This window comes from Ochotona curzoniae, unplaced genomic scaffold, assembly GCF_017591425.1.
Source record: "Ochotona curzoniae isolate NIBS_2020 unplaced genomic scaffold, NIBS_Ocur_1.0 contig_2688, whole genome shotgun sequence".
In the NCBI taxonomy this organism is placed as follows: Eukaryota; Metazoa; Chordata; class Mammalia; order Lagomorpha; family Ochotonidae; genus Ochotona; species Ochotona curzoniae.
This window is the reverse complement of record NW_024465553.1, coordinates 20,426,274-20,440,035: the sequence shown is the minus strand read 5'-3', so window position 1 is coordinate 20,440,035 and position 13,762 is coordinate 20,426,274. Positions and strand designations below refer to the sequence as shown.

The 13,762-nt window shown below is 44.6% G+C and overlaps 1 protein-coding gene across 1 annotated transcript in view; it reads left to right on the top strand.

Annotated features, from left to right (window-relative positions):
* SMOC1 (SPARC related modular calcium binding 1) overlaps positions 1-13,762 on the top strand; it is a 136,821-nt gene that overhangs the window by 73,438 nt on the left and 49,621 nt on the right. Inside the window, exons 4-5 of the mRNA XM_040975623.1 lie at positions 8,923-9,022; positions 11,100-11,147. Of these exons, the coding sequence (XP_040831557.1) occupies positions 8,923-9,022; positions 11,100-11,147 (148 nt within the window). The remainder of the gene's footprint in view (positions 1-8,922; positions 9,023-11,099; positions 11,148-13,762) is intronic.

The following is a 13,762-nucleotide window of genomic DNA, read 5'->3' as shown; positions in this document are numbered from 1 at the left end:
AAGCTAAACACATGCTACTGGAACTGAACTTTCTGCCTACAAGGCAGCCATGGGGTGTGAAGAGGCATACTGCTACATTGGGAAAGGTGTTAAACTGATGGCCTCTGAGGGAGAAAACTCCATCTATTTCTTAGGATTTTATGACATAGTAGCTAATATTCAGTCAGGTGGTCTGGCACCCAGTAGGTCCACGGTAAACCCTTCTTGAGGAAAAGCACAGGCAGAGCCCTGGTGCACGCAGCTTTAGGACCATTTCTATTGTTTTGGGAGTGCATGTAGCAAGCCAGGAGGGTGACTTGCAGGACAGTCAGCAGAACTTTCCTGAGAAATGGAAGGAATCGGAGATTTTTTTTTAAATATCAGAATAGGGAAAGGAACAGGCACAAAGGAGGGGGAAGGAAAGTGGAACTGAAGCCAAACATTTGAAGCACTCCCCTGGGCCACCTCTGTCTCACTGCCAGCTAGCTCATGGTTCTGACCTGAACAGAGCTCTGGTATGTCAGGAACTTTCATAGTGGGTGTTTTTAAGACATGAAAGTATACTTTCTACCCTCCTGCCAAAGTGGAAATAAAAAAGTAAACCCTGCCATGCTTGCTCCTGCATAGCCTAGGCTAAGGTCAGTTTAAAAGCAGGTGCCTGGAACTCTGCAGAATCTCCTTCCTGGATCAGAAATGAAGTAACTGGGGCTTGAGCCAGCATCACCCATTATGCCACAATGCCCACCCTGACAAGGCCCTTCTTGTAAAGTAAAAATCTCTCCAGTCTTCTGGATGTAAGATTTCTGATATGGTTATGAGTAGCCTGATCAGTACTTCCCCTGGTTCTAATCCTACCACTTGCAACTAATGTCATGCTGGCAGCCATGCCACACCCTCAAATCATAAAATATGTAGCCAACAAAGACTCTTGTATTCAGGAGAATTTGAAATTGAACCATCATCTTTTTTCCTGATACCCCTCTTAAATTCTAGAATGGGAAAGTATTTTAGAAGACTCCAACAGCCTTTCTTCCCTCGATCTGGTACAGAGTGGGAAACAGTTCTGACAAGTTGTCCAAGAATAGCAGGTACATCGAAGTGACAGCCTCTCTCCTCCCTGCAAAGTGTGAGGACTGACGGATGGAATCACCATGTGCTGGGGCAAACTTTACATTCAATGCTATTTTGAGTTGTTTTAATTACGTTGCCACATTTCATTTTTCTCAATAACATTCTTGGAGGGGTCCTAGCTCTGTTTCATAGATAGGCTCAAAAGGTTAAGAGTACAAGCAGACTAAAAAGACAAAGCATTTTGATACAACCACTGCCAAAAAGACTTGGAAGAACACCCTCAAGCCTTCTTCTTTTAGTTAACTTTTCCCACTAGGAAATGTTCAGTTATGGAGTAACCATCACATCTTGGCAAGTGGTTGCTACTAAAAATACCAAATTTTATTTTTACAATTTGTCATTGCTACTAAAAATACAGAATCCAGCCTACCCCTTTGCCCATGGTTCACATTTTCTGTTTTATAAAACAGGCATAGAGAAATAGATGGGAGTGGGAGTGCACCATGGGGTAGCAATGCACTGTGCCGTAGAGGGGATCTGGCTATCCTTGAAATCCTGAGGCAGATCAAAGTGAATGTCATAATAGAATCACAATTTAAGAAAATGCTACAGAAAAGAAAGGAGGAGCTATTGTTGGAGGAAAATGATGAGAGCTTTCTGTGTCGTCTGTATAAAGGAGGACATGACAAAGCAAAGAAATACCAGTACAGCAAGGCCTGCCTTTTGCTCTCTTGTGTCCCACCCCCAAGCACAGGGAGTATAGGGACCATCAATTAGAGGCGAGTCCCCTAAATGAGTAAGTTTAGGGATTGCTGAAAATGACATCGTTCTTTTAAGGCTTACTCAATCATTGACTTAAAGCTGGAAGAAATCTTGCAGTAAAGGAATCTTTTGGGATTGTTCCTATGGGGCAGAGTGGAAAGCTGCCAGCTGCAATGCCAGCATCCCAGATGGGCAGTGGTTTGATTCTCAGATGCCTCACTTGCAATCTAGCTCCCTGATAATGTGTCTGGGAAAGCAGAGGTGTATGGCCACTGTATGGCCCCTCTATGGGCCTCTGTACCCATATGGGTGACTCAGGCAACTTTGGACTGGCACATTGTGGCCATTTAGAGAGTGAAACAGTGGAACAAAGACATTCTCTCTCTCTCTTTCTCTCTCTCTAGCTCTTGCCTTTCAAAGAAACAAATCTTTGAGGAAAAAAAAGAGAAATCTTATGAGTTTGTTTAACCCAGTATTTGCAAGGTTATTTGGCCAGAGAATGCCTTTGTGCCCAAAAGTTATTCATGCCCTATTAAACTGTATTTACCAGTGCATCAACACTGCTTAATTAATTAGATGACAAGGATAATAGTTCCACATCCCTGGGAGACAGAGAAGAACGTGGACCCCTGCAGGAAACCTAACTTTTGTTATGGAAGCTATATGGAGGTGGATTGTCTGAGAGGAAGAAAAGAAAACCAACAAAGAGGCTGCTGTGGGAGGGCTAGTCTGACCACTGACCAAGAAGCCCCAAAGAGCCAAGGGAAGATGAGTGGGTTTCTGGTGTAGTAGTTAAGACATGACTTGGGACACCCACATGCCGTATTGGAGTGTCTGGTTTTGAACCCAACCTTTATTTTTGATCCAGCCTCCTGCTAAGGGCACCCTGGGAGACAGCAGGAGGCTGGATCAAGTGTTTGGGTTCCTACCACTCATGTGGGAGGTCCAAAGTGAGTTCCTGGTTCCTAACTTAAGACCTTTGAAGTAGTGAACCAGCAGATAGAAGATCTGTCTCTGTTTGCCTATCAAATGAAAAGAAAATAATTAAAAAGTAAATAAAAATTTAAACAATTAAGTAGCTAATTGAGTAAACTGAACCAAGAGGCTTTCTTCCTTCTGTCTCTTTGAGGAGAGTTTTAAAAAATGCGTTTGCTTTTCTCCCAAAGCAGTTGTATTTGCCAGACAATCTCGAGGCACAAAAAGATCTTCCATCAATTCCCTGGGATGGAGTCTACTTCTTTCCCCTTCTGCCTGCCAGGACTGGGCATCCCACTACTCCTCAGTGCCATCACCAGTAGAGTGTTCGAGTTAGACTGGTGATCATTAAAGCCTCTTCCAGATCTGCCAGTTCCAAAATGACGCACGCACTCAGCTGTGACCTTTGAACAAAGGGCATCCCCGCGGTGGGATGGGAGCGGGAGATACCTTTGAGGACCAATGCAGTAATGCACAGATCCTCCGTGGAGAATGACAATCTGATGCTAAAGTAGTAAGCAGGCATTTCCATTGGGGGTGCAGCCCCTGTGGGTGACAGTTGTATGCATGATCCGTTTGTCTGCTTTTCCCCCTTGTTGGCCTGTCCTCACTCCCCCAGCTGCCTTCTCCCATGAGCTCGTCTTCTGTCCACTCCTCTCTGTTCATCCATCCTGCAGCTGCCTTCATCAGGAGCGTTGGCCTCCCAGGTTTTTCCAGGTGTTCGACTGTTGGGTTAATCTTGAGGATAAGCAGGCTTAAAATAATTTCACATTTGTCTTCATTTGGACAGGGGGTTGGCCCGAGTTATACCACTGGCCTATTTGTGTAAAGGGCTTCTTGCCAAAAATATTAAACTATGTGAGTCAGGGATGAAACTTATCTAAGAACACACTGTTGTAAAATATGAGGGCACGTCAAAAACATCATGGAAACATGGAATGAAAGGAGAAGCTCGGCGAGTGAGCCTTTAGCCTGGTGGTAAAGACATCTGCTTCCCACACAGGATGAAATTCTTGGGTTGATTCTTGGTTCTGGCTCCTGAGTCTAACTTCCTGCTAGTTCAGGTTCTGGAAAGCTCTGGGTATGACTCAGGGACTGCACTTCTGCCACCCATGGAAGAGACCCGAATTGTATTTCCAGATCTAGCACAGATCCTGGCCCAGCTCCGGCCATTGCTGACATTTGGTTGTTTCATTAGGAGGCAGAAACTCTCTCTCACTGTGTCTTTGCTTCTCAGATAGATATGTGCAAAAAAAAAAAAAGAATCTATGCATAATTTTTCATGTTTATTGTTATGAACTTTTTGAAGATCCCTCTATGGATTTCATTTTTTGCATCAAAATTAACATGTCTTTTGATCCCATTTCTCATGAATTTCAAAAATTTATTTAGTTAGTTAACAGATAGAAAGAGAGGGAGAGATGGAAGACCTATTCTCTGGTTCATTGACCAAATGCCCACAACATCTGAGAAAGGGTTAGATGTTCAGTCTGGATCTTCCAAATGGGTGACAGGAATCCAAATACTTGAGCCATCACTTGCTACAGCCCCACTTCCCCTGCCCTGCAAATGTGCATGAACAAGAAGCTGGAACAAGACTGGAGACGGTACTCAAACCGAGGCACCCCAATATGGGACATGGGCATCCAAACTAGAAGACAAAAACCTATCCCTCCACAAACTGAAGTACCTAGCATCCTTAGAAATCCGAGTTAGATTTAACACAATGGTTAGAATAGAAGCTAAGAACAGAAACCCTCTTAGATACTTTATGTTTCTTAAGAAAGATATATCAGTGGATCGTTCAGCCTTTTGGGGATGCTCCAGAATGAGATAAGAGCAAATTCAGGATTTGTGTCCATGGATTTGGGGCTGGAACAAGGCTGAGTTTTAAGAACTGCGGGAAAGATACTAGCAATGGCTAACTGCCTTCTCTTCCCAGACTTTTCCCATGAATCAATTGATCAATTTGAGGGAAAAACAAAAGGGTATCACTTGTTTATTTAAATGAATAAGTCTACAAGGGAGGAAGATAAACCAGGTAGAATTTATATTTTGATTGTGTATACAAGAATACTTCCAAACATTCCCCCCCCAAAAATAGAACTGAATGATAAGTTCATTTTAGTGTAAAATACTTTTGAAATCCATGTGTAGTTTTTCTACAATGCACATTTTCCATGAACTTGTTGCAGATCATTCTATGCATAAATTTAAAAATTGTTTTGCATCATAATTATCTTACAATTTCATTTCTCGAGAACTTTTTGAATTACCCTATAATATCAACCATAAGTTCTATAACATTTACACCCTCATTGCTTTTCTGCAAGAAACCTTACTTCTATGAGAACAGTAGAACGACTTCTATGTGAAAACAAACTTCCCCTTCCTTCACCCCAACTTTAAAAATGTGTTGCTGATTGCAGACTGCTCTGTGTCTTCGGCTGGTCAAAGTGAAATGTTCTTTGCTTCTCATCAGATAACATGGCTCTGGCCTATTTCATGTGTGGCTGGCTTGTAAAACAGTACCACACTGGTACAAATAAATAGCTAGGGTTAACTGGGCACTTACCCTGTGCACTAAGTGCTTAAGTTATGTAATCTAATTTAATTCTCTCAATCTATGAGATAAGCACTGTTATCTTTATTAGTTATAGCATCTGTCCTTTTACAAAAACATGTTTAGATGTCTTTCTTGTTTATTTGAAGGTCAGAGATAGAGATATCTTCCATCTGTTGGTTCACTTCCCAAATGACCACAGTTGCCCAGGTTGGGATGAGGCTAAAGCCATGGACCTGGAACTCAGGGCAGGAATTCTGCGTGGGTGGCAGAGATCCAACTACTTGAACCATCACTTACTGCCTGCATTAGCAGGAAGCTGGAATCCCAAGTGAAGCTTGTTCTCAAACCCAATTAGTGTCTCCGTTGCCATGCTAATACCCACCCTCTTGCATCTTGAAGAGATACAGAGGATTTGAGGCTTGGCTGGATAAAGAAGCTTTCCCAGGCTGTGGAAGGAGTTAAGTGGTGGAGCTGGAAAGTGAAAGAAGGCAGGCTGAAATCTGTTTTCATGTAACTTTTTTTTTACAAGACATCTTAAATAGTCCCCAAGAGAACTTGAAAACAACTCGCTGTTGAAGATCATGGCCTGATTCACTCTAGATTCCTTTAGCAAAGGGTTTTGTTCAGCCACTTCCTGCAGTTCAAGATCTGCTGGCATCTCCTGTGCTTCCTTTTGTTCCTTCTTTGCAGCTCACCTGGGTCAGGTGTGTCCATCACTCTGTGCTCCAACCTCAGGGCAATCTGGCTACGATCTCTCATTCTATTGTGGTTTTGTAGGACTTGGATAGAGCTCCTAGCCTGAGCATTTTGGAAACTGGGGACATTCCTTGGAGCCTGGAGAAAAAGAAGCTATGTTTAGGCTCAGGGGCTTGGCTGGGGGCCAGGAGGCATTGCCCATGTGCCTGCAAGGACACAATGGGCACACTCAGTGTGAATGTGGCCCCTGGGACCTCTTAGTCCAGGGGTTAGATTATATCCTCTGAAACAAAGCTCTGGGCTTGGGCTCTTATTCATATACGTGTTTTGTCCTCACTAGCTTGAGTTGGACTTTGGCAGGCTCAGCTCCCATCTACAGCCTGCGTGACTGCAGGCATGACTCCAGCAGTGCAGCACCAGGCACAGTATTTAGCATTACATTGTGGGATACAGTCTTTTCAAGAGAGAGGCCTAACTTAACTGGAAGCCAAGGGGCCTGGGAGTGAATCAGAATGGCTGTCTGCTCCCTGGGACAAATTTCCCATGAGGTGATCTGTTATTGGCTATGGAGGAGAAAGGCATCAGACTAGAACCTACAGAAATGCCACCGCTGGGGAGGCACCATTCCTAGGAACTGTTGTCTGCAGGGCTGACAACCCCTGCAGGGATTGACTCCAAGTTTTCAGCAGCAGTTCCAAGCAGCCACGCCTCTGGAGGTTCCTACAGGAGCTCTGGTGCAAGAGGTTACCACTGGCCAGTTTTTCTAATAGTCACTGCTTCAGCCACTGGGGGATTGAGCTGCCTCACCACAGCCCTCCAGGTTGGGCATCAGTATCCCCATTTAGTAGGTAGAGCTCAAAGAGCTAAGTAATGTACCTAGTGTGCAATAGGCTGGCTTGGGATTCAAACCCATGTCTATCTGAATTTGATTTCATTTCCCCATTGAGCTTTCTGAGAAGGCAGCATTGACCCAGCCCAAGACATTAATTCTGGGGAGCATCTGGGTCAGCGAGCTAGGAACAAGGGATCTATAAAAGTGGAATGTGGAACTAGGTGCAGGCAGTAAGCATGGTCTCCATGCAGAGGCAGTAGAGGTGAGCACCTCCTTCTCAAGGTAACAATTTTGCTGGTGGGAAGAAGGCACCCTTAGTCTTGCTCTGATTTCTGTTTCTAGGTCTGTGAAGAAACTACTTGTCTCTGGGGAAATTGAGGTGTCTTTTACCCATCTCAGATACCTTCTTGTTGCTTTTCTGCCTCAGTGATAACCTCTGGATTTCTTCCAGGCTGTCAGATCTCTTTTTCATTCTGTCCCCTCTATACCGCACCTCTTCAGTTTCTATGTAATTGCTGTCTAGCCTCCATTCCAATAGGTTCTGGATTCCAAGAGGCACATTTCTCCACACTTTAATATCTTTGCAATTGGCATGCATCTTGTCACTGAGATCTGCATTTAATGTGATGGGGATGTTTAAATCCATGCTGTATTTTTTGATTTGATAGAGATCGAGAATGGAGGAAATATGATAGTTTTTCATGCCTTTATTCAATTCCTTAGTCACCTGTTATAAATTTTAGGCATCAAGATGGATGCTGGGAATGCAGAAATAACTAGTGTGTAGTTTTTGAGGTCATGGTCTGGAGTAGGGGACACGGGCAACAGAAATCAACAGCCTGGATTCCTTGTGATAATATTTCTGAAGCTGAGGGATACAGGGTATGGGGAAGAGCAGAGGGAGGAGTGAGGAAGAGGAAAGAGAATGTTGGGACTTCGTTGAGGAAATGGAGGGAGGCTGGTAACTTGAAGGGGCTAGCTAGGAGTGGATTGGGAAACGATATGGTAGATAAACAAGTTGTTGGAGCAAGTCAAGGTTCCTAATCATGAGAAAGTAGGGTGTGCTTAAGGCCTCAAAAGGTTCACTGTGGCCGGAGTGGCTACTGTGTGTGTGTGTAGACATTACAGAAGAATGACATTCAGGATAGACGGAGTCAGTCGGGGGATCTTGGGCACCATGTCAGCAAGTTGAATGCCTAGCATGAGTCCAAAAGTGACAAGTAAGGGGTTGTCAGAAGGGAAGTGTCCTTCCTCACACTTTTAGGAACTCCTTGGTGAAAGCAGACAAAAAGAAGGGAGTTGGGTAGGGTTGGAAGAGATGACTATGCTGACAGCTATTAAAAGGGAAAGAGCATTATACTGAAGAATGCAGAATGTCTTGTTTTCATTCACTGTTTCAAGATAGGTACGTCAGACTTGAGGAAGAGCACGCAGTGGTGCAGTGGATCATCTAGAAATAGCATCTGTGCCTGAAAAGGACTCTGTTTTCACCTGAACCCCTTAATGTGTGCCCCGTCTAAGATATCCATGTGGTCAGTAGTGGACAGGCTGACCAGGGAGCAGATGAATGGAAAAGTCAAGCAAAGTTTACTGTTTGCCCTCATTTGTTTAAATGTCTTATCAGCCTATGAAGGTGCAAATCTTACTTGTACTTGCCAAATGAAGCTCAATGGTCAGGATCTTTGGACAATTGGATGAGAGTGTCTGCTGGTACTTAGGAAAAAAATACAAGTATTGCTGAGCACTGTCAAAGGAAAAATACAATGAATGTATCTCAGGATGGTGTCACATGTTCAGTGTTAAGAAAAAGGGTGAAAAACCACTGAGGGTGCACATGAGAGCCCACAGCAAGCACATCCAAGATTGCTGGCTGATGTGTCCTCCTGAGAGGCATTCTGAGGACAAATGCGGGGGGTGAGATGTGGACAGAGTTCTTCCTGCATTGTAAGGGTGGCATACTTGTGCTTGGATCGGATGGGTCATGCCTCCTAATATTGGTACAACACTTATGGTGCTCTTCTCTTTTCAATTCCTGGAACAGGTGCAATGCCACACGTACACAGGCTACTGCTGGTGTGTCACCCCAGATGGGAAGCCCATCAGTGGCTCTTCTGTGCAGAACAAAACTCCTGTATGTTCAGGTACTGTAGAGAGAGGTGGGAAGAATGAAAAAAGTTGGAGAGAGAGACCCCCTGCTTGGTCTCCTGCTTTTTTGGGTGGGCACCTCCAAAAAGTTGTTTGATGGTATAAGCCCTTTCTCAGGTGAGGGTGGACACTGACACATCTGCTCAATAGTCAGCTGGGTGATGAGAGTATATGTACATATATATTTATTACTTCTGAGTTGAGATTTCTGGTTTGCTGCTTTTTACCTAAGCATTGGTTATAACCAGTAGAGCTGGAATGATACGGGTTTTCAGTGTGTGGGCTGACTTATCGGTAGTAATCCTTGCAGCACCTCACTGAAACAGATTTTGAAACTACATGGAAGTTCAACATCAAAAGTTGTCACGACCTATTACTGTTGTCAGTCCTGGGAGCAAGGAAAGAGGGTGGTGGCCTCAGTGCCACACTTGAACAATGTCATGTCAAATCATGGACAACTTTTGCCTTTAAATTTGCATGAGTGCCAGTGATGCCTGGAGAAGTGTGAAGCACCTGAAGTTATCTTCCCCCATTTGATCACTAGATATGGAGCGAGACCTGAATTCTTTATTTAATGATGCTTCACAGGTAGTTCTGATGATTAAGCAAGCTAAGCAATCACTGTTCTAGGGACCCTCGGGGTTAGTGCATACCAAAAACCAAGCCTTTTCTATTTTCAGTTTCCTAAGCATAGAGAAAATTTGGCCTTAGGCCAATTTCTTTGGTTTGTGAATTATGACTTTACACAAACGCCATGCTTTTCACTTCCATTCAGTTGGTTAGGGAACTCACAAGCTGCTGTCTTCAACCAGTATGTGGCTTGGGCCCCATTCAAAAGTACCTGTCCTGCTCCATATGTCTGTGTTCATAGGATTTTGTTAACTTATTTAGTTTTAAATATATGCATAAATCTAAGCATAAAACATTATGCTAATATGGAGAATTCTAAAGTCTAGCAGTCTTACTATAGCAACTTTCACCTTTCTTAATGAAATCAGTTCATGTTTCTGCTAACCCTGCTAGGTAAAGGGAAAAGTAAGTGGAAAGGGCAGTAAGAATCTACATCAGGAAACCAAATTTGCAGGTCAAAAAGGGAAGTTTACTTTATTTGTCGTTTACATGGAAACTGGAAACCTTAATTGGGGTTGGAGTGAGGAGGGACAGGAATTAGCTGTCCCTGCAAATGACCTGGAAAGTTTCATATAAAGCAAACAAAAGCACTCGAAACAAGCCATGCAGGGTAATATAATTGAATTCTCACAGAACCAGTAGGATATGGAGAATGGGTATGGCATGGATTAAGAGAATATAGATTTTTCCTTTTATTTTGTTGGAGGGTCATCTCTGGTGCCCTTCTGTGAGTGAACTGACTTTGCCATGCTTGTGTGAGGTTGAAGATTCATGAAGAAGACAGGTGCCACAAGGTCATGATCAGAGGATGGGGTACACATACAGTCCCAGTATTTGAAGGGCAAATGTTTGGCCAGGCACACATGCTGCTCACCCCTTGAGGAACAGGCTGTATCTAGAAAATTGTTTCCATGCCTTGGACTATTTTAGCCCATTCAGTACAATTGGGCCAACAATTTTCTACTTAATGTAGATGGAAAATCGCCGATTTCCTGCCCTAACCAAGGGATGTCAATCATTACATTTGCAGTAAGAGGGGGTTTCTTTTCAGTTGGTCCTGATGATTGGTCATAGCTCACAATGTAGACTTGGTGAGAAGAGGGGAAAGTGAGAGGATGGAGGCAAAGGAAAGATGATGGAATGTTCAGCAAGGGAGTTACAGAGATGTGGAGCTTTGAAAAAAATCTGGTCCAGACCATTGCCAAGGAACTTGGAAATCACTGTTAGTCTCAACAGTGCTGGGTTATCAGTGACATTGATGTTAAACAAACCCCATTCGGCATGTATGTATGTGCTAACTTTGTATATAATATCCCTCAATGTGTATACAATACATATATACAGGACCATATGCTCGTAACATCAGGCTCTGCCAACTCTTTGAAAGAAACCAACCACGATTCATTCTGAATGGCTGTGTTTTTGTTTCCCCTCTCACCCAAGGTTCAGTCACTGACAAGCCCTTGAACCAGGGTAACTCAGGAAGGAAAGGTGAGTGGAGTTTTATGCTTTATCTAAATGTTTGCTTCTAAAGCCAGTCCAAGCAGGAGTTCTTGGAAAAGACGGAAGGAGCCTGGAGTGCAAGCTCACAGTGCTCTGCAGAAGGTCTTCTCCATTCTTATTCTTTGTTTCCCCCTTGGAAGGAACGTCAGAGGTAAGTAAGGCTCCACAGTGATGGGGACTGAGCTCCCAGAATTCTGGAGGAGGTAGGGGGAGCGGAGACTGCAGAATTGACAGAGCTCTTGTCAGAGTTCTGAGAATCTTGGTTCCTTGGAGATTAGCCAATCAGCTACAAGTGCAGCCGACATTTAACCGAGAGGATGAGGAAGTTAGGAGTCAGCCCTCGGCTCTCATGCTCCATAAAGTCACACCCCAACCTGATTCTCTTTAATAATTGCTCCAACAGCCCCAGGTTGTCTTAATGATTAGATTGGCTTCACGGGCAAGCAGCCTGGACAGCTGTTTTTCTGTTTTTGGCTCTGAGTCAGATAGGAGAGGGAAGCATGTGCCTGTACAGAGGAGATCCCTGAGAGACAAGGAGCTGCCAACCAGCCTCTTCTCCCCATTAACGTGCAGCTTTGATGATGTGTGCCTGTGACTCCCATAGCCTGCTTACAATCTTTTTTAACCTCAACCAATGTTAAATAGTTATTTTATTTTTAAGTTATGACAAGTTAGGGGCAAAGAACTGTGGATGAAAGGATAAAGCTTTAGATTTTCATGCTGAACTGTAAGTTATTCCTGCTTTTTAAACAAAGAGCTCTATGTGTTTGTCTTACATTGTCTTCAAAATTCTGGAGCTGGGATATGTCTGAGTACTATGTAATGGACAAATCAGCATAAGTCATAGGTCTCTGGAATATGAGGACCACAATTTCCAGAGTGGAAGAGAGACTGAGGCCTGCTGATTCCCCTTGGGATAGCACACACAGAGAGAGCTGGTAGCTGAGTAGGGATTTCCATTCCATTGCATGTGCTAGCATTCCTCACTCCCATTCCAGGCTGAGTCCCACAGCTCTAGGATTGGAACTATGTGCTCCTTTTGGAACTAAGTTTGCAGACTTATTGGGAGATCAAGATCAAATCCAGGCTCTGGTTCTGGTTTAGGCTATGGGGATGGGAAGAAGAGGAAGAGTCTCCTGCTCCAAGTATAGGAGCTAAGAATCCTGAGAGCCTCCTACTCCAAGATGCAGGTGCTCCAAGGTGTGGGAGTGGATCATGGTAATACTATCACCCAACTAGAAAACATGGACCAATGGACCAGACAGGCTGTCCCGCTTCCCTTGGGCAGGAATGAGTAAGTGTTTCGAAAGAAGGGAGCAAATGTCTTTCCAGATCCTTCTGGAGCAGTGAAAAGAGAGCCATGGATGCTGGTGGTTGACTTCCCGGTACAAAAGTGGAGAGAGGCACAGAAAGACCTCTTTTTGCAAAGACCTGAATTCCTCAAATCTGTGATTGCTGTTTTCCACTTGGCTGGAGTAAAAGAGTCACCTTCATGTTTGCTTCTGGCCATAGAAATCTCTAGAACCACTACCCTTTTTCTTGGACATAGGAAAAACACACTGGAACCCACGAGCACTTGACCACCCAGATTTTCCCTGAGGGAACAGAATGTAGGCTGCTGAGTGAAAATGCACACTCACAAGGACCTTGCTTGGGACTGTGGTTCTTAAGCTGGACAGGGACACGCTTTTCAGGTTGATGTAATAGTGTGCCCTATGGATAACCAAGCCAGTCAGACCTGCAGTCATCTGGGCTCAACAGATGGAGCTGGAAGAGGGCAGGTGGGCTAAGGCTATTACCCCACAAGAAACAGGACTGTGCATCCCGTGTTTCTCTATGGTTCTGGGGTCAGTTGGCTGAGCAGGGAAGGGCAGGAGAGCCTGCTTCCTGCAGGTGGTAGGAGTGAAAGCTGTTCTCTGAAGCATGAGGGATGAGTTGCTGTTGATTCCCAGCTGTGTGCTCTCCAGCATGAAGTATGTCCCTGCATCCCACAGAGTCCTTCAAAAGCTTGCTCTTGGATGCTCAAGTCAAGCGAAGGACTCGGGTGGGGCTGGGTGCTGCACTAGAGCTCACTGTCTTCCCACAATGAAGACTTGAGTTCCATCTCTTGGTTTCTCTTTCCTTCTACTTTGAAGGATCAAATTAGGTGCTAGATACTCTTCTCTTTGTCTGCCATGGGCAGTACAATGAAGAGCAGGTTGGGGCCACCTTTAGGAAGGGCTATCTGAAGCCACACCTGCTCAGGAAGCCGGGGTTTGAACGGGAACAGGGTGCGAGAGAGGGCATTCCTAATATCCTGTGTCAACCTGCCACCAGGTTCCTCTTTCAGCTGCCACTTAGGAAAGGAATGTGCTCTGGAGGGCAGCAGGTGGCAAGACACAAAGGCCCCTTGTCTCAACTCAGCCCACACTTGGGCTCTCCTGGAAGACATCTGCCTAGGGCTGCAGCTCACAGCCCTGAGGCCTGCCATGAAGTGCTGCTAGGCCTGGGCCCTTGAGCAGGGTCAGGCTGGAGGTTGGGGTGGGGGTGGATGTGATGCTGGGGGCAGCCAGGTGGGCGAGGAACAGCTTTTCTCTCTCCCTCTCCTCTTGCCTTTTTGAATA